This window comes from Peromyscus californicus, unplaced genomic scaffold (assembly GCF_007827085.1).
Source record: "Peromyscus californicus insignis strain IS unplaced genomic scaffold, ASM782708v3 Scaffold_22__1_contigs__length_63687245, whole genome shotgun sequence".
NCBI classification, from domain to species: domain Eukaryota; kingdom Metazoa; phylum Chordata; class Mammalia; order Rodentia; family Cricetidae; genus Peromyscus; species Peromyscus californicus.
Window position 1 is genome coordinate 7734127 of NW_026294525.1, and position 25335 is coordinate 7759461.

Here is a 25335-nt window from a genome sequence, read left to right on the forward strand (position 1 = left end):
AGAATTAGGAATTATACTGGTCTAGTAAAGCAGAAGTCATAGGTTCCCCTCTAAGATCCATGACTTGACTAACCCTGAGTAGCTGGCTAGGTTTCCAGTACCAGGCATGGTTTCCCTCCTGGTGAGCAAGCTTTAAATCTAATTAGACAGCCATTGGTTATTGCCAAGGTATGACTACCACTATTGCACCTTTAGGGATATCTTTCCATGCCGGTCATTGCTGTGGTTCATAGGCATCACAACTGGGTAGAACTGTTGTTTACTGCCCTCCCTTGGCAGCTTGCAGAACACCTTCAGGAAGGAGGCTTTCGGGTCAGATCCAGTTTAAATCATCCGAGATCTGTTTCCTAAGTGTGTGATGTCTTCAGCAATAAGCACTTAGCTTTGCTCTCTGGGAGGCAACTAAGTACAACGGTAATTGTTTTGATGGTCTTTGGGGCTACCCTGACCAACCACTGGAACAAAGATTTCTCACACCTAGTGCTGGTGGAGAGTATGCCAGCCCAAGTGTCATACTTGATTTGTTTATATACATATATGTGTGTGTGTATATATATACACATGTATATATGTATATGTATTTATTATGCAGTTTTAGGTAAAAAAAAAATTGTCCCTCTTCCCTCCCTCTCCTTCTGTATTGACCTCCCTCCCCCATTTCTAACTAAAGCCCCTACCTTGGTTACTTTTCTATTGCAGTGATAAGACACCAGGATCAAGGAAACTTATAGAAGAATTTATTTAGGGCTTACAGTTTGAGGGGGTTAGAGTCCATGACCATTATATGGGGGACCATGGCAGCAGGCAGGCATGGTGCTGGAGCAGTAGCTGAGAACTTACATCTTGATGAGGCAGAGAGACAAAGACAGAGACTGGGAATGACACAAGTCTTTTGAAACCTCAAAGCCTGCACCCCCAGAGACACAACTCCTCCATCAAGGCCACACCTTCTAATTCTTCCACAACTGGGGGCCAAGTTTTAAAATATATGAACCTGTAGAGGTCATTCTCATTCAAACCACTACAGCCCCCTCCATATTTTCTATATCCTTCTTTATATCGCATACAAGTAAATTATTATTAGCCTGGATGTTGGTTTGGTCTCCTTTCACAAAACTCACCACTGACACTGAGAATTAGAAAAGAAAGGACTCTGGGGACTGAACAATAGCCATGTGTGTCCCCAAGGATTCCGCCCTTAATTAAGGTGTGAAGACTGCAGCTAACTGTGGTGACAGCTTTCCATAGGCTGGGTTCTAACCGAGTGAAAGGAAAATGTGAGCTGAGCATCAACATCCCCGTTCCCTGACTCCTGACAATGGATGCAATACGACCAACAACCCCACATCCCTGCTGTCATGACCTCCCCGCCACAACAGGCTTCTATCCTTGGGGCCAGTAAGCCAAAGAAACCACTCATTCCAAAAGTCTCTTTCATCACATTTTTGTTGTAGAAATGAGAAAAGTGACAAATCGAGTGTGTCACCAATCCTGGGAACTTCTCCTCATCATTTGAAATATTTCTGCCGCCAGTGTCTGTCTTCTCTTTGTGGCTGTAGAGTGATATGATGTACACCTCTGTCCCGGCAGCAGTGGAAGCCCCCTATGAGAAAATCATTTCCTTTGAGTCAAGAGAGTGGACTCCCTGGTCTGATTGGAGACCTAATGTTGGTCCCTTAGGCGGGTGATTGGCCTGCCCTGCTGGAACGTGAAGTCTCCACTCAGGCCAGGGTCTCAGTCTCTTGATCTGAAGGAGATAATTTTCTCTTTATGGCTATTCCTGCCTTCGTGGAATTTGGAGAGGTTCTCACAGTTTTTAGCTGTTCCCATTTTAATTTGCATTTTAATTTGGCAGGTTACTTTTGACTGTCCTTCAAACTCCTGCCCATCAAAGGGTTTCTTTCCTTCATCACGGTACCTGACTCCTCCTTGGCGTCCGTCCACCTTGGCTGTGTCATAGGTTTTTGCATGCAGTCCACTTTTTCATTAGCACTCGATGTATTCATCTTTGTTTAAATTCCCTGCCTGATAATCCCAACATCATGTCCTACCTGAGTCAGTCTCTGGTGTCTGCTTTGTCTCTCCATGCTGTGGTTTTGTTGTTGGTTGGTTGGTTGGTTGGGTTGGTTGGTTGGTTGGGTTGGTTGGTTGGTTGGGTTGGTTGGTTGGTTTTTCCTCTGTCTGTTAGCATGCCTTCAACTTTTTACTGAAACATGGACATGGTATTTAGGGAACTAGAAACTGTGGAGATGTATGTTAAACTGCTGAAGACTCAGGCTATGATTAGTGTAGGTTGTACCTGCTAGCGGCAGAGGTTTCAGATTCCTCTGGTATCCTGGTTTTTGTTTTGTTTTGTTTTGTATTTGTCTTCTTTACTTTTTGGTTAGGGATCTGGATGAAACCAAAGATCTCTTGCATGCTAGCAAGTGCTCCACCACTGAGCTATGTCCCCAGCCCACCTCTGGGATTCTTAAGCCCTCCTCTTCTGTGCAACGCTGCTCTTGCAGCTAGACCCCACTGTTAGTCTACTGGAATTCTGTAAGTAATGTAATACGGTGTGAATGGGGAATAGATTGAATCTTCCAGTTACAGGTCTGTCTTACAATTTCTGAGAGGGGCTGTTACTTAGGACTATGACCTTCAAAATAGCCTCTGCAGTGATACCCAGCACTTATTCATGGATGCAGGATTCTGTTTCCAGGAAGCCTTAACTCTTGGTGACTGCTCCCCATCCCCAATAGAGAAAGGCAGGCTAGGGGTACGGGGCTGCCTGGGTCCTTTTCACTTTAGAGTAGACCTTTGTTATAGAGAACCATGAGAGATCCTCAGAAACCTCTGGGAGTATAGACCAGAAAAGTCCATAAAGGATCAGTCCCCAGGATGTTTCTCACCCCTAGCTATTCTACACTTCCCCCTAGGAACAGATCAGAATTATCAGCTAATCCTCCCTATAGGTTTATGACCCAGGTTGGCATACCTGACCTGTCTATCCAGATAGTAAGAGGTGTCTTACCCGGCGACATCAGATTTCCCACGGGCCCAAGAAAAGTGCTTGACATTTAGTTTTCCTGAACTATTCTTGTAAAGATGGAAGCAGTAGCTTCCAGCTCTTTCCATGTCAGAACTAGAAAACAAGAAACTCCACCATGGCTTCTTGATAAGGGGCATGGTGATTGTTCCAATAGCTGCATTTTGTTTGAAGAAAGAAAATGTCTTAAGATCAGTAGCATTAGATATGGGAACAGCGTTAATGGCATTAGCAGTAATGGTGCTTGCTTGCTTTTTTTTTTCATCTCATGTTTGCAAAGTATCTTGCTTTCTTTTATGTGCATTCAAAACAGCAGCTCAAAGAAAACATTATGGTAAATAAACGGATGCTTTCAGTAACGTATTTATTCAGCTACACATCCACACAAAAAACAAGCAGGTGGTAAAGAACCAGAACTCCAGCCAGGCCAAAACTTGGGTCAGAAGGTATGAAGGCCCCAGTTGTGACATTTTCTTGTTGTGGTGTGTCCCTCTCCTTGCTGTGTCCAGCAGTGACACTATCTACAAGCTACTCTTCTCAGAAAATCAGATGAAAGGAAAGGGGGTAGTCACTGTCCTTAAGGCTGTATTTTTGCTGAATTTCTAAGGAGGAATATTTGAATATGCAATTGAACAAATTCAGAGCAGAAGAAATGGGAGAGAGGGAAGAAAGAGTGTGGTGATACAGTGTGTCCCCCACACAATGCCCTAATAAAACTTATCTGGGGTCAGAGGACAGAGCCAGCCACTAGATTAGACACAGAGGCCAGACAGTGGTGGCACACACCTTTAATCCTATCACTCGGGAGGCAGAGATCCATCTGGATCTCTATGAGTTCAAGGCCACACTGGGAACAGAGCCAGGTTTGGTGGCCCATACCTTTATTCTCAGCACTCGAGATATCACATCTTGCTTGGGAAAGACACACACCTTTAATCCCAAGAAGTGATAGCAGGAAGCAGAAAGGTATATAAGGTGTGAAGACCAGGAACTAGAGGCTTTTAGCAGCAGTTCAGCTGAGGACTTCCAGGTGAGGACTCAGAGGCTTTCAGTCTGAGGAAAGAGAATCAACTGAGGAGCTAGTGAGGTGAGGTTGGTTGTAGCTTCTTCTGTCTCTCTGATCTTTCAGTTTTCACCCCAATACCTGGCTCTGGGTTGTTTTTATTATTATTATTAATAAGACCTTTTTTTTTTTTTGGATTTTTCGAGACAGGGTTTCTCTGTGTAGCTTTGCGCCTTTCCTGGAACTCACTTGGTAGTCCAGGCTGGCCTCGAACTCATAGAGATCCTCCTGGCTCTGCCTCCCAAGTGCTGGGATTAAAGGCGTGCGCCACCACCACCCGGCTAATAAGACCTTTTAAGATTTGTGTTACAGAAGGGTGAGCTGGGCTTTTAAGGAGCTGAGAAGGGATAGTTGGGAGAATGACAGAAAGTAGCATGTTGAGAACCCACCCCACATTTTTCCCCTTCCACCTACTCCCATTTTTTTCTGTCTCCCATTAACCTAAAATAGCATGCAAAAAAAAAAAAAAAAAAAAATGCCCCGCCGATGAATGAGTTTGTTTGGAACTGGCAAAGTGTTGCAATGGGAGCGCATGTGCTGTCACAGATGAGCATATTAGAAGAGATCGAGGTGAGGAAAAGACTTGAAGACAAAATGGAGACACTCACAGCAGATACTTATCCTTGGTCCTTGTGATCACTAATAATGGCCACATCGTCCAGGGTTGGACAGACAGCTGATGAGCACATAGCCTTGAAGGAATGTCCTTTGCAGGCTCACAGTGACCTTGTGTAAGATTATAGGTCTAGCAGATTCCTCATGAGTGTTTCTTGCTATCGGGCATGCATCTTGTCCTTCAAAAGTTCCTCTCCTTGTGCTATTTTAGTTAGAACTTGGCATGATTTTTTTTTTTTTTGGTTTTTTTTTTGGTTTTTCGAGACAGGGTTTCTCTGTGTAGCTTTGCACCTTTCCTGGAACTCACTTGGTAGTCCAGGCTGGCCTCGAACTCACAGAGATCCACCTGGCTCTGCCTCCCGAGTGCTGGGATTAAAGGCGTGTGCCACCACCGCCCGGCAGAACTTGGCATGATTTTATCCAACAAATTTCATACACCCTATACCGACACGTTCCATGCACCTAGTGTACATCTCTAGTTTTGTGGGTTTGAAGCTCCATCTTTACACTCAGTCTGTGTCCGTCACTTCCCGTATGTATGTCCCCATGTTGGGCACAGCTGATGGGTACAACGCCATGCATGTCTCAGGCGCCTTGACTCTAGCCACTTGGTAATACATGCTACACACATCCTTGTTTGTTAGTCTGTGGTACCCTGCAGGTGCGTCGAGTGATCATGTCGTCTTCTGCTCAGGATGTTTATCTTTGAGCTATCATTGACATCAATCCTTTACTCCTGTCTTACGTGAGTACCAGAATGTAAATTCTGAAGATGAGCTCATTTCCAATTCTGTTTCTTGTTTTCTCTGGCATAAAAATAAGTTGAGACCATTTTTCTCCTTGATTTTGAGTGATGTCAACAACCACTGATAAGGAGAAAAAGGACTCCACAACTTTTAGATTGAACAGATAATTGTTATGATAATGTATTTTTAGATATACCTAGATATAAACTAAGGTATAAATATCTTACACTTGTGTAACTAAAAGGCCAAAATAAAAACTTGTAAATTAAATGTAAATGTAAAATATAAGACCAGAGCAAGCAAGCTATTTGTAACACAAATCTTAAATGGTCTTATTAATAGAAAAAAAAACAGAGCCAGATATTGGGGTGAAAGCTGAAAGATCAGAGAAACAGAACAAGGCAGCCACGTTCTTACGTCTATGAAATCCTCAGCCTCAAGAGTGATACTTCCTGTCTCCTCACACCTTATATACCTTTCTGTGCCCTGCCATCTTCCTTCCTTCCTAGTGCTGGGATTAAAGGCGTGTGCCACCACTCCTGGCTCTGTTCCCAGTGTGGCCTTGAACTCATAGAGATCCGGATGGATCTCTGCCTCCCGAATGCTAGGATTAAAGATGTGTGCTGCCACTGCCTGACCTCTGTGTTTAATATAGTGGCTGGCTTTGTCCTCTGATCCCCAGGCAAGCTTTATTGAGGTACACAATATATCATCACAGCTATTAATTTAATGTGGCAGGTGCTGCTGTTTTACTGACCCTGAACAGGTTCCTGAGTTACTGGTACAGGTCCTCCATCTTTACCTGACACCCTGGACTATGTACCATCCCCAGTTTAACAGCCCTTTCAATTTAACCTGTGAGTTGAGACTCTTTGGGGATGGGGAGTCAAATGACCCCTTCACAGGGGTCACCTAAGACCTTCAAAAAACACAAATATTTACAATTCATAAGAGTAGCAAAATTACAGTTATAAAGTGCAACAGCAGTAGTTTTATGGCCAGGGGTCGTCACAGCATGAGGAACTGTTCTAAAGGGTCACAGCATCAGGAAGGTTCGGAACCACTGTCTTAGGCACTTCTCATTCCTTCAGCAGAGACCCTGGGGTTGCAAATCCTGAACAAGGATGCAACTCTTGCGTTCTATCCATCTCTACTCTTTCCACCATCATTTCGGGGAAACTAAACCATCACTCCTTGCTTCTAAAGAGGTCTGACGTAGGACGACTGGCATGTGGCTGAATTTCCATAGCATGTCTCAGCTACAGTGCCAATCAAGTGACACATCCTCCTTCACGAATTCTTTAGATGTTCATCACAACAGCAACCAGAAATGAGCAAGCCTCTCAGGCAGAGCCTTCCTCTCTGGCAAGGCTCTGTGGCCTTCAGCTAGAGGCCCGCTCAGCTGTCACTTCAAGAAGCCAAACTTCCTTCTTCATGCTATTGGACATGACAGCGGCAACTAATTTTTTATATTTGCCAACAAAATATTTGCCTCAGGCTTTGATTTATTTTCTTAAACAACAACAACAAAAATTACCTGTGCCACCTCAGTGACTATTTATGAATCACCTTCTCACTGTGATGTGCTGTATAATATCTAAGACCAAAATGTGTTCCAGTCTTTACCATGGCCATAGAATGTCAGAATTGGAACTGACCAGAGTATGTTACTCAGGGGGTCTCAGAAAAACAGAACCAGTAAGGATACATATGTCAGGGTTCTCTAAAAGGACAGAACTGGTATAATGAATACACACACACACACACACACACACACACACACACACACACACACACACACACACAGGATTTATTAAATGGCCATGGCTTACAGGATGTGGTCAGAGTAATCCAGCAATGACTGTTTCACACTGGAGAGGCTAAGAACCTAGGATTTGCTCAATCCATGAGGCTGAAGTCTCAGTATTTCCAGTGTGGAGCTGAAGAGTCACTGGTCTTCAGTGCACATTGGAAACTTGAAGTGGATTCTAATACCAGTGAAGGAATGCAGCATCCACAGGATAGATGAACTTGCCAGCGAGAGTGAAGGGCAAGCAGGCAAAGAGCAAAAGCTTCCCTTTTCCTTCTCCTTTTATCTGAGCTAGAAGGTGCTCTTTACATTTAGGGTAGGCTTTCCTGCTACAAAGAACCTGATGGAGAAAGTCCCTCACAGAATTTCCCAGTGGCTTTTATCTTTGCTAATTCAAGATCCAGTCAAGTTGACGATGAAGATTGGCCATCACAAAAACATGGGAAGGAATGTGCTGGGATTGGTGCATGTGGGCATGGGAGCTGAGAAATCTCAATCTGGTTCCCAAGCCAGAGAACCAGCAGGGTGTGGTGTGATTCACTTTGAGATCAAAAGGTGAAAAGAGCAGGGGCAGGGTCAATCCAAGCCCCAGGTCCGAGGACTACAGACCAGGCACTCTGAGGTCTGAGGGCAAGGAAAGGTTCATGTCCGGTCTAGAAGGCTTCATCCTTCCCTGCATCCTTCCCTGATGCTGCTTATGTTCACTGCCCTGGATGGGTTGTGTGATGCTCACTGAGGGCAGATCTATGTTCAAGCCACCAACTCAAATGCTAGAAACATTCTATTTTGCCTCCTGTCCAGGTATCACATGGGCCAGTCAAGTTGACAGTTATCGTCACACCAAATTCCCTTTAAAATCCTGTGTCAGTATTCAGCCCTGTGTGGACATCTCCCATCACTAGCCTACACTGTAATCCTGTTCTACCTTCTAACACTCTTGCAAAGGACAGCTTCACCTACGTGAAGGCGCATCGTGTTCTTTCTTAACCTGCCCTTACCCAGAAAGCCCCCTCAGCCCCTCCCCCCTTTCTTACCTACTGGAGCTGAGTGAAGGAGAATCGGCTCAGTGCATCTCTGATGGTTCTGCATATGATCCAATTTCCTTAATGGAAATGTCAGCGAATTTATGCAATCCAGGGGTCTTATCTCAGAGGAACAGGTTTTTAATATCAATTTTGTTTCTGGAGTTAATGTTATGAATGACTACAGCCTAACACTGTGGAATAATTCCATTGAGGAGGAAGGGACAGAACATGTTTTAGCTGATACTAAGCATTTACAAATGTATACACCTATAAATGTAAGTGTGAGTATATAATTTACTTATTTCATTTTATGACTACAGGGAGACAATGGAAAGCTCAAGAGTTAAGTATTGATTAGGAAAACAGGGAGTGGCGGTCTCGGAAACTCCAGCAATCCTGTGAAGACAGGATGCCCAGCCATCCTGCCTCCATTCCTCCAAGCCTTAATGAGCAGAACCCTGGCCCCAGTGGCCAGGAAATACCACCCGGTCAACATGTGAGAACCTACAGCCACTGACTTTCCCCTCCCAGCCCCACAGACTCCGAGCTCTGTATCAGGGCACACTTACAAGTGCCAGAGGACCATGATATGCTAAGGCCAGGTCATAATCTTCATTCCAGGGGACAAGTCTGGCTGGAGTCACATACAGGCCTTTCCCAAAGAGTTACAGTCTGAGCCCAAGCAGTGGCCATTGCTACTTTGAAGGTCTGGCTCCTTTGCAGTTTGGTGAGATGTGTGTTTTCAGGTGCGCGTTTGTGTCTTCGTCAACATCAGCATCAGCTTTTGGCAGTCATAACGGCACATAAGAAAGGAACTAGGGCACAGAGTGGCAGTGACACTTTTGTGATTAATTCTCCTCTCCCACAGCTGGCTGTCCCAACTCCTTGATTAAAGAGCTCCATCACTTCAGGATTCTTGGAGAAGAGCAGGTGAGTCAGACTTTCAAAGGCCGCATCACAGTGTCGTGAAAGATGGACGCTAATGAGACAGTTTGGACCCTCCCTGGGGAGGCAGCATGTGTCTCCTGACCCACAGCACCCTGAAATGGGGAAGAAAGCCATGCCAGAGATACACGTGAGGACACGTCCCCCTCCTCTATCCATCAGACCTGACAGGTTATTAATTGGTACATCTGCTCCCTGCCAGAGCATTTCATCTCAAGACTGGAGTAGTAAGCAGGCCCTGCAAAGTGGCAGATGCACAAACAAATGCAGAGATGAATTACGCCTAAGGGATCAATAGGCACAGACATTCCCGACACGTCTGTGAGTGGGTCTGCAGGCTCCTTTGTACCCAGTCTGTTACTTGCAGCTACTTTCTACATGCAGATGAATGTGTGACATCCAAAGGATGGCACGCATGCGCACGCACACACACGTATGTATTCTCATACTTTTGACTGCTTAAAATAAAATTGGCGAGCCGGGCGGTGGTGGCGCACGCCTTTAATCCCAGCACTCGGGAGGCAGAGGCAGGCGGATCTCTGTGAGTTCGAGGCCAGCCTGGTCTACAGAGCGAGATCCAGGAAAGGCACAAAGCTACACAGAGAAACCCTGTCTCGAAAAAACCAAAAATAAATAAATAAATTAATTAATTAATTAATTAATTAATTAAATAAAATTGGCTTTCTGTATCCCTGGGTTCACATCTGTAGATTCAGCCAAACACAGACTGAAAATATTTGGGGACGAATCAACAGCAAAGAGACTAGGGAGATAGCTCACAGGATAAAGCCACTTGCCAGGCAAATGTGACCTGAGTCTGAGTCTCCAGGACCCATGTAAAGCCAGTCACAATAGCTAATCCCTGTGTCCCTACAGCAGGACAAGGGAACCCCCCTAAGCTAGCTACCACGGCCATGTGCAACAAAGGGACCCTGTCCCAAACAAGGTGGAATGTGAGAACTGACACTCAAGGTTGTCTGGGCTCTGGCCTCCACGTATGCACTATGGCATGTGTATGCACCACACACAAAAAATATCATACGTATAGACACAGAAATCATCACAAAAACAATACAATAAAAGTTAGTACAAATTTTGTAAATACAGTAGAATATATATATATTATATATATATATATATATGTATATATATAGTATTTGCGTTATATTGGACATTATTAGTAATCTGAGAATGATTTAAAGCCCATTAGGGGCAGAGTATACATTACATGTAAATATTGTTACACCACTCTATATAAGAAAATGACGTGAGTACCCCCAGTGTTTTGTGTCCAGTGAGAATACTGAAACTAATCCCCAGTGGAAATCAAGGGCAACTGTACCTCTCCTGATCCTTCTGTGAAATTCCAGAGTCTATGCCAGTGTGTTCATCTCGGTGTTAAATTGTCCTTGCAAAATTTGCACTGGACGATTGGCAACGTGCTGGTTGATCTGGCATTCCACTGGTGGCTTTTACTCTGGCATTCCGCTGGTGGCTTTTACTCTTGCCAGCCCTGGCCCCCCAACAGGCAGATGGAATTGCCGTGACTCAGTTTTGCAGATGAGTTTCTGGGGCTGTGTCTTTGTCTGTTAGGAATCTAAGTTTCTTTTCTTGTTGCTGTGATAAAATACCACGAAGTCAACTTAAGAGACAAAGGGCTTACTCTGCCACTCGCTCAGTTCAAGGGTGAAAGGAGGTAAGACGAAGAGGCAGATGCAGCTGCTCACATCTCATCCAGAGTCAGGGCAGGGGTGGGGCAAAGGGGCAGATGCAGCTGCTCACATCACATCCACAGTCAGGGCAGGGGTGGGGCGAAGGGGCAGATGCAGATGCTCACATCACATCCACAGTCAGGGCAGGGGTGGGGCGAAGGGACAGATGCAGATGCTCACATCACATCCACAGTTGGGCAGGGGTGGGGCGAAGGGACAGAAGCAGCTGCTCACCTCTCATCCACAGTTGGGGCAGGGGTGGGGCGAAGGGGCAGATGCAGATGCTCACCTCTCATCCACAGTTGGGGCAGGGGTGGGGCGAAGGGGCAGATGCAGATGCTCACATCACATCCACAGTCGGGGTAGGGGTGGGGGATGCGTGTTTCCTGGTTTTCAGCCCTTTCTCCACTCACACAGGCCAGGATCCCGTCCTAGGGAATGGTGCCACCCACAGTGGGTGTGTCTTCCCAACTCAATATATGTGACAAAGATAATCCCTCACCGGCATGCCCAAAGGCCCATCCCCAAGGTGATTCTAGGTCTCATCAAGTTGACAGTGAGATCCACCATCACAGTATGTGTATATGGCAAAGAAGGATTGCCTATTTCCAATATGAGATTAAAACCAGAAAGAGCCTGGGAAGGATAAGCAGTTGGAATCAACCTTGTTGAAAAGTTATAGTATGCCTGCCCCTCAATTACTTACATTGTAAGCTTCTAGAATCACCGATAAAAATGCTAATTCAAGCCGGGCGGTGGTGGCGCACGCCTTTAATCCCAGCACTTGGGAGGCAGAGCCAGGCGGATCTCTGTGAGTTCGAGGCCAGCCTGGACTACCAAGTGAGTTCCAGGAAAGGCGCAAAGCTACACAGAGAAACCCTGTCTCGAAAAACCAAAAAAAAAAAAAAAAAATGCTAATTCAAGTCCAAGCTAAATCAGTCTTCCTTCATTGCAGGCACTGGTTGTTACCTGGCTCCTCCATACATACATCTCCATGATAACCTCATAGCATCAGAGCTGAGAACTTGAGACTTCTTGAAAGAACTAATTGTTACCCCCAGTGTTTCTGTTCAGATGACAGAGTCTTCTAACTCCCACCAATATTTGCAAATTGTTTCCATATTTGTTTCAGACTCACTGCGTAATTAATAGGGAAAGAAGCCAACTGTAATAATCTTCTTAGATTTGCATGCAAGTTGGACCACTTTGCATTCTCCTAGAATTTAATCAAGCAATAATCAAAATTAATATTACCCTGATTAGTTATGGCAACATAGTACATCACTGTAATATTGATGTCTATGTCCTAGAAAACCAAACTTCATTCCTTCTTTCCTTTCATTAAAGGGAAAATAGGAAAGAAGACAATACTGAGCACCTACTGTGTGCTATCAATCATTCTAGGTCATAGGGATAGAAGTGTAAAAAAGAAATTGCCATCAGCATCACTTTAGATTGGGAAAAAGAAGCTCTGTCATATATCCATAGGCATGTTCAGTATATATCATGTGTGATGACGGCCACTGTCCTAGAGAAATCCAAAACTAAAGTAGGAGAATGGAGGCGAGACAGTGCACAGTCCTTGCAGGGTAATCAGGGAACAGAGGAGCGTGAATCCAGGGAGGGGATTCTAGTGCCGTCCTCTGAGAATTCATCTAGAGGAGCAGAAAGGTGGGAAAGGGGAGGGAAGAGAGACATAGATTAGCTATTGATTACACAACACACTGGGCTTTGGGTGTGGGTCGGGCTGACTACAAAAACAGTTACTGACTAAAGAATGAGTACGGGATACAAGGTGTGGAAGGAGGACCCTGATGGGAGATGACGAAGCCAGAGATCCAGGGGTGCTGGGTGCTGGGTTAGGATAAGGATGGAATGAGTGAGGTTATGTCATTGGATGAGATGTTTTATCATGTAGACACTAAGCTCCACTGGAGAGAATTCAGAGGGTAATGGCGATAGCTAACCACTGAAGAATTGGAGGCAGAGGGAGAAGCCAGGAGCTAATGGTGAAAAGTAGCAGCAGGGCAGAGTGTATGTGGCCTGGTGGCTTGGAATGAACATTGATGGGTTAGAAGAAAAAGAGGAGAACCAGCATTTTTGGGCCCTTGCCATCCAGTGTCAATAGCGGGAGATAGAGAGAAATATGATAAAGTCAACTGCCGGTCATGGAGAAGGGACTGAAGTCCTCCCATGAGTCTCGAGACATGGGGCAGGAGTCTCAGAGGCTGGGGCAGCTGAAAGATGTGGTGGTGGTGTAGTTTGAATGTAATTGGCCCCCGTAATCTCAGAGAGAGTGGCACTATTAGGAGGTGTGGCTTTGTTAGAGTAGGTATGGCCTTGTTAGAGGAAGCATGACACTGTGGGGCAGGCTTTGAAGTTTCCCATGCTCAGGATACAGCCCAGTGTCTCAGTCAACTTCCTGTTGCCTGCAAGATGTAAAACTCCCAGCTACTTCTCCAGCACCATATCTGCCTGCACACCATCCTGTTCCCTATCATGAAGATAATGACTGAACCTCTGAGCTATAAGTGGCCACCTCAGTTAGATGTGTTCCTTTATAAGAGTTGTTGTGGTCATGGTGTCTCTTGACAGCAATAGAAACCCTAACTAAGACATGTGGTGAAAGGAAGGTATGAGGTCTTCCTTGTGGAAAGTTCAGGGTCACTGAGAAGAGATGGTATGCAATTCTGGACCTCCTCAATGACTGATATAAACAGGATGTATTAATCGGTGACAATGACATTCTGATGAAACACAAGACTGACAGCCCACAAGACATGCTAGGGTGAGGCTCTGGACAAGAAGCAAGTCTATTTCCCCAGGGGAAGGGCTCCTGGGAACTCGGGGTACTCTCCGGCTCTCCTGTGTGCTCCAGGCAGCTCACAGTGGGTGACAAAATGGAACCTTCCCATTCATGTGTGTCACAGTGTCCTCAGAGATCTTGTGGTCTCAGCAGCCTGGCTTTTCTTGCTTACAGAAAGAATTATGTTACCCAGACATTTCTCAGAGTGTCTGTAGAGAGGTTTGGGTAAGTTGAGGAAGGAGGAAGTGTTGTAAGAAGCTGACTACAAGGGAAAGTTTGTTTCTCATGGATCAGGAACCCAGTGCACAGGACACAGACCAAAGGCTGAACCTCAGCAGGGTACCGTGCGGGGAGTGCGGCACATGCCGTCTGTTGATCTCTGCAGGAAAACATGTGCTCCCCTGAACCACCCAGCACCTCTCACTGCAGAAGTGTCAGAAGGTCCCCTTCATGGTACAGCCTGGCTCACATCCAAGGGTAGATCATTGCAGAGATGAAACCATCTAGTACAAACCAGAAAATCACTATAAAAATCTCTGAGTTGCTTAAGTTCTAATGGGTTCATTAAATAAATGTTCCCTTGGAATGAACCCATTTCAGTGTCTCACCCACAGCTTTACACAAAGCTCGTAAACAAACAACACCCTGGTGCTCCCTCCTACCACCCTCAGAGCCACCTGGAACCTCAGACCTGCTTCAGTACTGGATGAAGACACTTGTTCTTAAACAAGGTGAGAGCTGTGACCATCCTGAACTGGAGAAAGTGCCCAGGGAGACAGAGGAAGGAAGGTGGGATCAGCCTAAGGACCACAACTCCTTCTGAGGAAATTAGAGCCAAATCCTACTTCTCTGTAGGGTGGGACTTAGATTTGCCCACTAAATACGACTCCAAGCTTTCCTCCTGGGAATCGAGGAAAAGGCAAACATTGTGGACGTGAAAGATAGCAGCGTTGGGGCTGTGGCCATCAAGGCAGGGCTTGGGGCTCCTGCTTGCAGAGTCTCAACAACTCACATCAGCTACAACTCTTGAGAGGAGATCTTGCATGCTTCCTGCCTGCCTAGCCTCGCCTTCCTGCCTTCCCTGAAGATATCCTGCTGTGTTTAACAGTGTACAGAACAGACAAAGAAGCTAGCCAGTTTCCAACTCCTTCCCGAAGACCCCACCACCCCCAGAAGTAGAGATGCAAATTCTCACGTCAAGCATCGGAAGGGGCTTCCTAAATTACAATCCAGGATTCTATCTGTCACCCCAATCATGTTTCCGATGGAGACTGAGGTGCTTCCTCCTTGCGTTTGATTCCGCCATCCTAGCGATGGCTTTTTTTATGCAGTGAACAAGGTCCAGCCCTTTCTCCAGCCAATTCACTTCATCAGCAGCTGACAGATGTCCAAGGATGCAAAAGAACATTACCAGCAATGGCAGAGAGAACAGGAGCAGCAAGCAGGTGACAGGAGCCACCACTGAGACCGCCACCAACTCTCCCAGACTAACAACCTGCAAATGAGGAAAAATAAGAAGGAGATTACAGAGAATTTTAGGAGTGCTTAAAAAAATAAAAACAAAAAGCCCTTCTAATCATGCATGTGAAAAAATAGGACATCCTCTGCATAGCAAGGGGAAATATTTTAGCAAAAGTTATTGGTCTTTCTGTGACTGTTTTTGATGTTTGTGATCCAAACAAGTAAATAATGAATGGATTTTTGTTAGTTTTTAATACATGACTAAAGAATAGTGAGCCAAAGGTTTTTGGTTTTCTCTTTGTCAAAAGGAAAAAAGGAAGGAAATGGAGCAGGTTGTTATTGTGGAATGGACCATCTTTAGTCCTGGCCTGAGTTCTAGTGTTGAATGCCCATGTACTAGCAGTGTGGGATTCAGACTGTGCATCCATGTGACCCCAAGCTTTACCTATCACTTCCCTGGGGAAGGGTTCAGCAAGTAACAAAGGGCTGGCACTGGTGTGTGGCACAGAGCACGTGTTCCCAAATAGCAGCTCTTCACCTCTCTCAGTGATCCTGAGTGACAAGTACCACACTCACCCATCTCCAAAGGAACCCCCATAGCTACAGCTGAGAATTAACCAACACCAGAATTGATGCTGGAAGGCAAGAGAGGCCCAACAGCTGTACCTGAGTGCCCCCAAAAGGATGCTCTGAAAAACACCAGAGCAACATAAAACCAAGCTCCTTCCTAGCTCCAAGCAGTTGCCTGGGGGCAGGCAGCTCCTGGCTGGCTGACAGGCCCTGACTCATTCTCACAGAACATCTGCCAGCTCTCCCCCATCTTGGTTTCAGCCTCTTTTCCCTGTACTTAACATTTCTCTGACTTTTAAAATTTAGATTCTTTCTTGCTTTCTTTCCCCATGAAAGCATACAAATTAAGCCTGAGAGAGAAATGGAAGACAGGAGGCCACATAAGCACAGTTCCTTCCTGTCCTGACCCCTCAGGCCATCACCCACGTTCTTCCATGGACTTAGCATGCAGTCAGTAGGTTAAAAAAAAAAAGGGAAGATTACTGGCCCCCCATGGGGCTTGAACTTGTGACCTCTGCCTCTTTTGGAATGATAATGTGCTCAGTACAACTCTTCTAACTGCCTTCAGACCAACAAAATCCGGTGTCCATTTCATGGTATTATCCTATGACTCATTATTTAGAATCCTAAAACACGATATTGTTGACACCTGAAGGAGTCTGGTACTTTCAAATGAGTATTTCGTTTTAAGAGAACCTATGAGAATGAACAGATAAAGATGGAATAATTTGCTCCACAAAAAAGGCGTAAAGCATAACAATGAGCCAAGACCTTACTGATAGGTCTCACTCTGTTTCTATAAACTACGAGCAAATGTTTTGTTATTTTCCTTGGGTAAAAAGTCATACACTTTCTTGACACAATTTTAAAAAGCTTTTGCAAATATTATATAAAGAACATAAATTATTTTAGACATGATGGTTAATCTCAATTATCAACTTGAGATCACTGGGGAAAAGGGCCTCTAGACATGCTTGTGGGGGATTATCTTGATGGGTTAACTGAGTCAAGAAGCTGTGCCCACTGTGGGCAGCATCACGCCCTGGGCCAAGCACACGTGTTCAGTGCTCTGTTCTTCCTGACTGTGGACACACTATGATCAGCTGCTTCAAACTCCTGCCACTTGACCTCCCCAGCGTAATGGACTGTACTTCGAACTGTGAGCCAACACACACCCTTCCCTACTCAGTTGTTTTTCTCCAGGTGTTTTCACAAGAAAAGTCAGATACTAGTTACCTTGGGTTATCCACTTTATGAAATCATATCTAAACATTTGCAGACTGGTTTTAACCAAAGCTTCAATTAACAGTTTGACATTGTAATATTAGTACACACACACACACACACACACACACACACACACACATACACACACACACACACACACACAGTGTATTCCAAGGGCCAACAGTAAATGATTTGGGGCTGATTCGTTGCTTTTGAGCTTACCTCAAAACTGATTTTCTTAGGCCTAGTGTATGTTACCATGTAATCACATTCCTCCAAATTAGGTCTGTTTATATAGTGGTATCCCACATTGGAAAGTAAAAATACCCCCATGGAAATAATGCAAGGAGTGTTGAAGGATAGTTGGTTTTGTCATTGGAATCCATTTATCAATTACCTACCACAATTGTGTGAATTTTACACTGAGGTAAATATAGATATTCTGCTCCACTTAGCACTAATTTGTCTGTACTCTTTATGAAGTTTAAAGCAGCGAACTTCCAGTAAAATTTGTTTGTCATGCCCATGAGAGGCTAAAAGGAGTCTGTGGAAATGTGGGTCATATTTTGAAAGAAACTAAACAAGGCTGTTTGCTAATTGCATGTCTAAACTATTTCCTTAGGGCATTAGCTTTCTTCAAATACTATCACATTATTAGTTCTAGGTCAAAAGTTTTTTCTTATAAATATCATAGTATAGTATATACATATGCCGGGCTGTAGAGATGTTTTGGTGGGCAAGAGCACTTGCTGAGTAAGATACAGACCTGAGTTTAGATCCCCCGAACCCACTTAAAACCTGAGTGGGTCTAGAAGTACCTGTAACATCAGGCACGGAGGTGAGGGAGACCAGAGGCAAATGAGGCACACGGGCTGACCAGCCTAGGTAGCGAAGCCACCTAGCCAACCTGGTAAGCTCCAGGCTCAGTAAGAGACCCTGTCTCAAGCAAATAAAATGGACCATGATAGAACAAGTCACCCAGTGTCCTCTGGCTTCTGTATGCATGCAACAATGCACACACACAGACAGACATGCCTTCAATAGGCGCATTCAAATCCTATGTGTAATTTTTAATCACTAGAAACCACAGACATATGTTGAAGCATTTGCCTTCCCTTAGAAAAGGAATTGTTTATCCAGTGCTCCTGAGTTTGTCGGAAGTAAAATAACAGTCATACTTTCTAGCTGATGAGTAGAAAGAGGAGCCTAGCTCTGCGTACACCACTGGCATCTGAGACACCTGTGAAGGGAGTCAGTTAACTCTCTGATGTGCACATAGGTCAACACGTCCCAGGAAAAAGCCATGGTCCCATGGTCATCGTAGTGAAACTGTAGTAAATAGAGAGCTGAGTAAGCAGTTGTTAAATGAAGAGAAGATCACCAATTGTTTTGAAGCCTGTATGATATACACGTGTGTGTGTGTGTGTGTGTGTGTGTGTGTGTGTGTGTTTGTGAGTATGTGAGTATGTGTGTGTGTTGGTGTTAAGAATGAAACCCAGGGCATTGTACTTCCTAGGAAAATACTCTACCACTAATTAGCACCTCTAAGTAAGAACAATTATTCTAAAACTTATTATAGATAAAACCATCCTAAATCACCATTATTAGTTCCCATTGCTATTATTTTATTAGAATTCTTGAATTCTTGAAGCTTAATAAAGTCCACTAACTCATTCTGTTCTTATGGCATATACAAACTATTGGTAAGACATCATCCCAAGTTCTCAGTACAGAGCTCTACAGGAACAAAACAAAACAAAACACCGAATGGATGTAGAGGATCTGTAGTAAGGTCACTTGCCCAGTCTCACAAACTCTAACCAGCCAAAGTTTCTTCTTCAGACAAAGCCCCTCACTAAAGAGAAATCTGCCTAGAAGAGAAAGGGGGAGAGGAGAGAATATCTAGTTAGAAACAAGGGGCCACAGAGCTGGGGTTAACTAGTACCTGTAACCCTGCACTTGGGAAGCCAAGGCAGGGGAACTACCTCAAGTTCAAGGCCAGCCTGGGCCACAGTGGGAGGGTCTATCTCACGAACGCAGTGGGCTGAGATGGATTGGTTGTAAAGTTCTTATCAGATATATGGGTAGAGAGAAAAGATACAGTCTTTCAATTACATAAACCACATAACCACTCAATGAAATCCCTTCGTTTCCTACACTAATAACTACATAGCTTAGTTTCCAGAGAGCCCTCTCCAATGAAAACCTGCTTATAATATGTCCTCTTAGACTGTATCATTGACAAGACACCTTTTCTGGGCACACCACTGTGTGGAGACATCATTAGCATGTGCATGAAGAGACTTGTCCAGGTCTTCTGTCTTGTTTCCATGGAATGAGACAAGTAAGAAAGCAGAGGAGAGGCCTGATCACTTTAAATTTAGAGCCACAACCTATACCTTCTAAATTAACTCAGCCGTTCACCTCACCGAGCTACACAACATTCCCACTTACTTGTGTCTAAGGTGATGGAATTGAACATGAGTGTGATAGAAGTAAAGCATCTTTTTTGTACTCCCATCACACGCGCACACACACACACACACACACACACACACACACACACACACACACACACCCCCTACCTATGCCTCATTCTAATATATTACCTCCTTCCCCATCTTCTAAGAGAAATCCATCACACTCAAACTTGACTCCTCTTTGTGTCTCATACCAGCCAAGCAATCTGCCTGAAAATTGTACAGTTCCTACCTTTCAGTATATCCAGATTTAGCCACTGATCCCACCTCCACGCCACCTCCCTGGTTCAGGCCAACATCATCACTTACACTGACTGCCAAAAAGAGCTCAGGCAACGCATCTCTGCTTCCTGCCTCCCTTGTGCCCTTTAGAGTCTATTTTGAGGATATCAGTCAGAGAGATGCCTTTAAGACATCAGTCAAGTCATACCACTCCTCTGTTCAGAGCTCTCCGAGGATTCTGATATCTTTCAGAGGAACAGCCAGAGTTCTGACAACAGCCACCAGGGACCCAAACATCCTGGATCCCGTGACCCTTCTGCCTTCACCGTCTGTCGTATCCCCTGACTCACTCGGCCTCAGGCCCACTGTTCTCACAAGCGTTCCTCAAACCAGCCAAGTATATGTGGCCTCAGGACCTTTGTACCATCCACTGTTCTGTCTACAGAACTCCTTTCCCAAGGAACCACAGGCTTACTTGCATGTCTCCTTCAGATATCTGCTTAAGTGTGCCTGGTCTGTGCGGCTTTTCCCAGCCACTGTTTATAATTGTGATGGTGGTCTTCCCCAGAGCCTGTCCTTTTCTTTCCTGTTCCCCTCACTCATCGCCCCTCAAAATGCTGCACATGTTTTTCTTTCAGTTTCTGGTGATCATCTCGCAGATAAGGACAGAGCTGCTGGCTTTGTTCAGTGTTCTGTCCTCAAATTGGACTCTCGGGAGTGTCTGAAGGATGTAGGGTAGACTCTCGGCAAAGGTTGCATAAATTGGTTAATAACATAGCAAATCCATTTCAGTGATCTGAGTCTAGATGCTGAAGTGACCCAATAATGTCAGAACAGTAACTCAGAAGTACCGTGTTCCCGTGGAATTGCAGATCTCCTCCATCGGCTGGGGACACCACTACAGGGATCTGAGCTCAGACAAGAAGTCAGGAGTGCAACATCCCAGATGTTGTAGTTGTGCAACATCCCAGATGTTGTAGCTGTGCAACATCCGGTACATCTAACCAGCACTAAGCACTGATTAGTTTTTGTCAACTTGACACAAACTAGAGTCACCTAGGAAGAAGGAGCCTCAACTGGGGAACTGCCTCCATCCCTCTGGCCTGTGGGCATGTCTGTGGTGCTTTTTTTTGAATTACTGATCGACGTAAAAGCACCCAGCCCACTGTGAGGGGTGCCATCCCTAGGCAGGTGGGCCAGGGCTCTATATGAAAAGTTGTTGGACAAGCCAGAGGAAGCAAGCCAGTGAGCACCATGGGTCTCTGCTTCAGTTCCTGCCTCCAGGCTCTGGCTTGAGTCTGGCTTCACTAAAGGATGGGCTGTGACTCGTAAGCCAGACAAGTTGCTTTTTGGTCTGTGTTTTTTCTCAGCAACAGAGAACTACAGTCTCCTTGGGGAACAACCTAGAACTCTGGCAGAAGGGGCCTCGGAATCTGATACCCAAAAAGGGTGCTAAGTGAATGACCTAAGAGAAGAGTGATCCCAGTCATCCCCACCCAAACCCAGACCAGGAAGGACCCCTGGACACGCAGTGGTAGCAGAGGTGAAGGAGGGAACCTCAGTGAATCTACTCACCCATTCTGCTGCTGCGAAGGGGGCTCCTGACAGAAGCAAAGTGGGTGTCACCTGGGTCTTCCAGAATTACACCTCCAAGACCAGGATCCCATGTGGGGAGGGGACATTTCACCTATCTCCAGGATGCCAGATTTAAGCGCCCCCAGGGCTGCAGGATGACAGGAAGAAGGGAAGAGTGGCAGAGCTTTCAGGATCCCCCACCCCTCCCTTGAGAGTGTCTCTCCAACCACGGTGGGTAGGTAGGCCAGGAGACTGTCCCAAACCAGAGGAAAGACCTGGTGCTGTAGACCTAGGCCCTTGCCTGGCTGTGGGAAAAGAGAAAGGACATCTTCGGAAGTCTTACTCCCACATAAGAGTGGCTCCTTATGCACACACACATGTACACATGTGCACACACACACAGACCCACACTTTTCTGATCAAGCCCTATCCCCAGGGCTGCTCTCTCCCTCCCCCAGGTCCCTTCCCCACCATCTTCCCTCTCACACCTGTTTGTACCTTCCTCCTGGTCCAGGTGAAGTCTATGTCACCTTTCACTCCTGTTCAGGAAGCTCTAGCTTCACCTAGGGGCTGGCCTGAGTTCTCTCCTGCAGGTCTTGGGGTTGCTGAGGGTGAGGATGGGGTTGGAGTTGAAGTTCTAGAAACCATAGTGTTGGCGGGGCTGGAGCAAATGGTGTGTGTGCCGTGGTAGCTCAGCTTTATGTGTTTTAATGAAGCTGGTGGGAACGAAACCAGGCAGAATGACAGGAGAATGCTCTGTGGTACTCCTCTTCTTCAAACCACTGCCAAGTTGTAGGTGGTCAGCAACTGTGAGGTTTTTTCCTAAATGATTATAAAACCTCACTAAATCTCAAATAGAAGCATATGTATTGCCTTTAAAAATGGATACTGTCCACCATTTACTATATAGACATATTACCTTAAAGTTATATGAAGTACAATCTATGGGCACAATGTCACAGAACACTAGATTTGTGAGGAAAATCTGTTTTCTAAAGAAAAAAAAATTAAAATAAATACTTCACTTTTTTCCTGGGTTTTCAGGAAAAGTTTCTTGTGTCTTAGGCTAGCCCCCAAGGACCCAACCCTCCCTCATCTACCTCCCAAGTGCTGAGATCACAGGCATTTGGCACCATGCCTGGCTGCAAACTAATTCATCTTGGTTTTGAGTTTGGAAAAGTTCCTCTGTGCTGGATCACACCTTTGCCCCATAACCTCATCCTCACACCCCTCACCCCGCCGTACACTCCCACCACCAAATGCACGTCCTTCACTGAATCCAGCTAAGAACTCAATGTCAGAGTTCATTGACTGGGAGCTTGGGCAGAAATAACTCGTTTCAGACAGCTCTGGGTCACTGTGCAAAGCTCACTCGCCCTCCACTTCTTCCAGTACAATAGGTACCAGCAGTATGGCGCCGAGGAGTGTGTGCTGCAGATGGGGGGCGTGCTGTGCCCCCGTCCTGGCTGCGGAGCTGGGCTGCTGCCTGAACAGGGCCAGAGGAAAGTCACCTGTGAAGGAGGCAACGGCCTGGGCTGTGGGGTGAGTACTGACCACACCCAGGGGTCCCTGGTAGTGTGCTCCTTTGCTTTTGTGGATGTGCTAAGACTGTTCAAATTTTCCTTTTGGCCTCAGACATACTTAAACTGATGTACAGGAAAAAAAATTTCATTCCTGTGTAGGACTCTAAGATGTGCTGAACCCCCATGCCAGACCTTTACACTTTCCTTGTGATGTCCAGCTGATGCAGCGGGGAGAGAAAGTCTCCTCAGTTACATAAAGCAAAAGTGAAGGAGGAAGTGAGTTTCCCATCCAGGCTGTTGAGCGACCCCGTTTGCTTTGGAGTTTCCAGAAATAAGATGAAGATTAGTACAGAAAAACCCAAAATGCGACTGTGGGGTAAAAGCATTTTGAAATGGAATAAGCCACGCTGATGATGCCTGTAGGGAAGCAGAATGAGGAAAGAATGTTCTGAGGGGTCAAGCAGACGAGCCGAGCAGGTCCCACCCTTGCCTATGTCCATCAAGGGGAAGGGAAGCTATTCCAGTCTCCAAATGCTCACTAAATTACAGGTTCAAGTGACAAACGAATGCTAATGCTGGTATTAAATCTCAGACAGACTGGGTAAGAAAGAAAGGTGGGCTCTCTTATTAGATGCTAGTGAATTTTGATGGGAAACGTTTCTTTTAGGATTGCAGGTTCACGACGAGGTTTCTGGAAGAGGGTGTGGTTAGCAGAGTCCTAGCACCCAGGCCTAACTTTTGGTTACGTCATTTGTTCATGTGTCAGCATCTGTTGCGCTCAGTGAAGCTCGCTGTGTGTTCTCTGCTGTGGCTCACAAAGCTAGGGTTGTGCAACCGAGAAAGTAGAAGTTGGAAGAGGAGAAAGATGCCATGGTGCCCGAAGGGAGAACAAGCAAACGAAAGGCAGCTCTGGGTTAATAATCACAGTTGCATGAGCATGACAATAAGCAATGTTGCTGTCCTCGTGCAAATCAAAGCATGTAACTCAAACCACACTCCCCAGCCTTAGTCTCCATCACTGTATAGTCTACACACTTGCCAACGGCCTGAGCTGGCTGCCACATTTGGGGATCAGAATCCTGTCAAGTATTTTCTGTTCAAGTGAGTTACACCCCTTCTAGACGGATGGCTGATTCGTCTGTCTGCTGTTGTCCTAATGTTGTTTCTGTCTATAAAGCTGAATTTTAATATTTTTCATGAGGTGGACAATTTTTTCTTTGATTTGGTTTTTGCATTGTCTCTTACTTTGCTTTGAGAACTTTGAAGGATTTTAGTCATTTTCTATTTTGGAAGCATTCATGTTATAATTGAGTTGGGTTTTTGTTTTCTTTTATGCAGTATGATGTCATGAGTAACCTATGTATTTAAACTCCAAACAGTGAAGAATTACTTTCTAAAAATGTTATTAAATTTATGTAATTATTGGGTGGATGCATGTGTGGAAATCTGAGGACAAATTGTGGGAGTCGGTTTTCTCCTTCAATTGTGAGTTGTGGGGGAGAGGGGTTGTATACTAGGAGTCTTGGACTTGGTGGCAAGTGCCTTTACACACTGAACTATCTCACTGGCCCAGGAAATTGCTTTAGAGATCATTTGAATGGCTCCAGCATCTTTGGATTACCTGAGTTTGGGGACAAACTTTACCTCAAAGAAAGTAGCTATATTCAGGTGTCCCTTTGGCCTTAGGAATTCTGGGTAATATGAGTTTTGTTTTAATTTTACTTGTTCTGTTTTGTTGTTGGAGTAGAATTGTTGGGTTGTATTCATTAGCTAGTGTTACGTAACAAACGACCCAAAACTTCATTAATTTCTTCTGGCATTTATTATGTCCCAGAGCTCCTAAGGACCAGGAGTCACCAATGAAAGATTTGGCTGGGTGGATCTGCTTCAGGGTGTCCCATGAGGTTGTAGTCCAGATGGGAACATCTGTCCGAGAGCTTGGCTAAAGCAGGAAGCTCTGTCGGTAGGACAGTTACTCCATTCACATCTGGAGGCAAAAGACCTCAGTTCCTCCTTGGCTGTTGCTGGAAGGTATGGCCCCTCACCACAGGGCCCTGTTCTTGGTTGTTTCTCTTCAAGATAGCAGCTAACTTTTCTCTGAGCATGTGACCCACATAAGAGAGCAAAGAGCACCTATTTGGGATCTACTCCTCTAAGTCCCTGATCATCACTTCCACTTGAGTCTACCCAGGAGATCCATCCTACCCTCAAAAGATGGAGAACTTGACCCTATCATGAAAGAAACTATCAAAGAACTCATGGGTGTATTTTAAACTACTTTCACTTGCAATTTGAAGTTGAAAAGAGAACAAAGGAAAAATGAGCTTACAAAGGCCGCTTCTCCCTCCCCTCTGTCCTTCCCCTCCCCCTCCCTTCTCCCTCCCCCCCTCCTGACTGCCTTAGTCTATCCATTCTCTCCAGCTTCCATTGGTTCCCATGCTTTTAGCTTCTTGGCAGACACAGATTGACTTCATCTTCCCTCTTTGCTTCAGATCCCCAACTTTCCCAAAAGCACATTAACCCAGTT

General features: G+C 45.3%; 1 protein-coding gene and 1 long non-coding RNA gene across 5 annotated transcripts in view; one reads left to right on the plus strand and one right to left on the minus strand.

Moving 5' to 3' along the window:
* Prkn (parkin RBR E3 ubiquitin protein ligase) overlaps positions 1-25335 on the plus strand; it is a 1215691-nt gene that overhangs the window by 998249 nt on the left and 192107 nt on the right. For 2 of the 4 annotated variants that reach the window (XM_052750832.1, XM_052750833.1), the window contains exons 8-9: positions 9156-9217; positions 22678-22827. In XM_052750832.1, the coding sequence (XP_052606792.1) occupies positions 9156-9217; positions 22678-22827 (212 nt within the window). Of the gene's footprint in view, positions 1-9155; positions 9218-22677; positions 22828-25335 lie in introns of those variants that run through there. The other 2 variants (XR_008221125.1, XM_052750835.1) reach the window with 2 other exon arrangements.
* On the minus strand, positions 18720-22032 carry LOC128118305 (uncharacterized). The gene is made up of 3 exons (XR_008221143.1): positions 21774-22032; positions 21286-21433; positions 18720-18879 (listed from the first exon to the last, which is right to left on the minus strand). It is a non-coding gene; the product is annotated as an uncharacterized LOC128118305 (long non-coding RNA).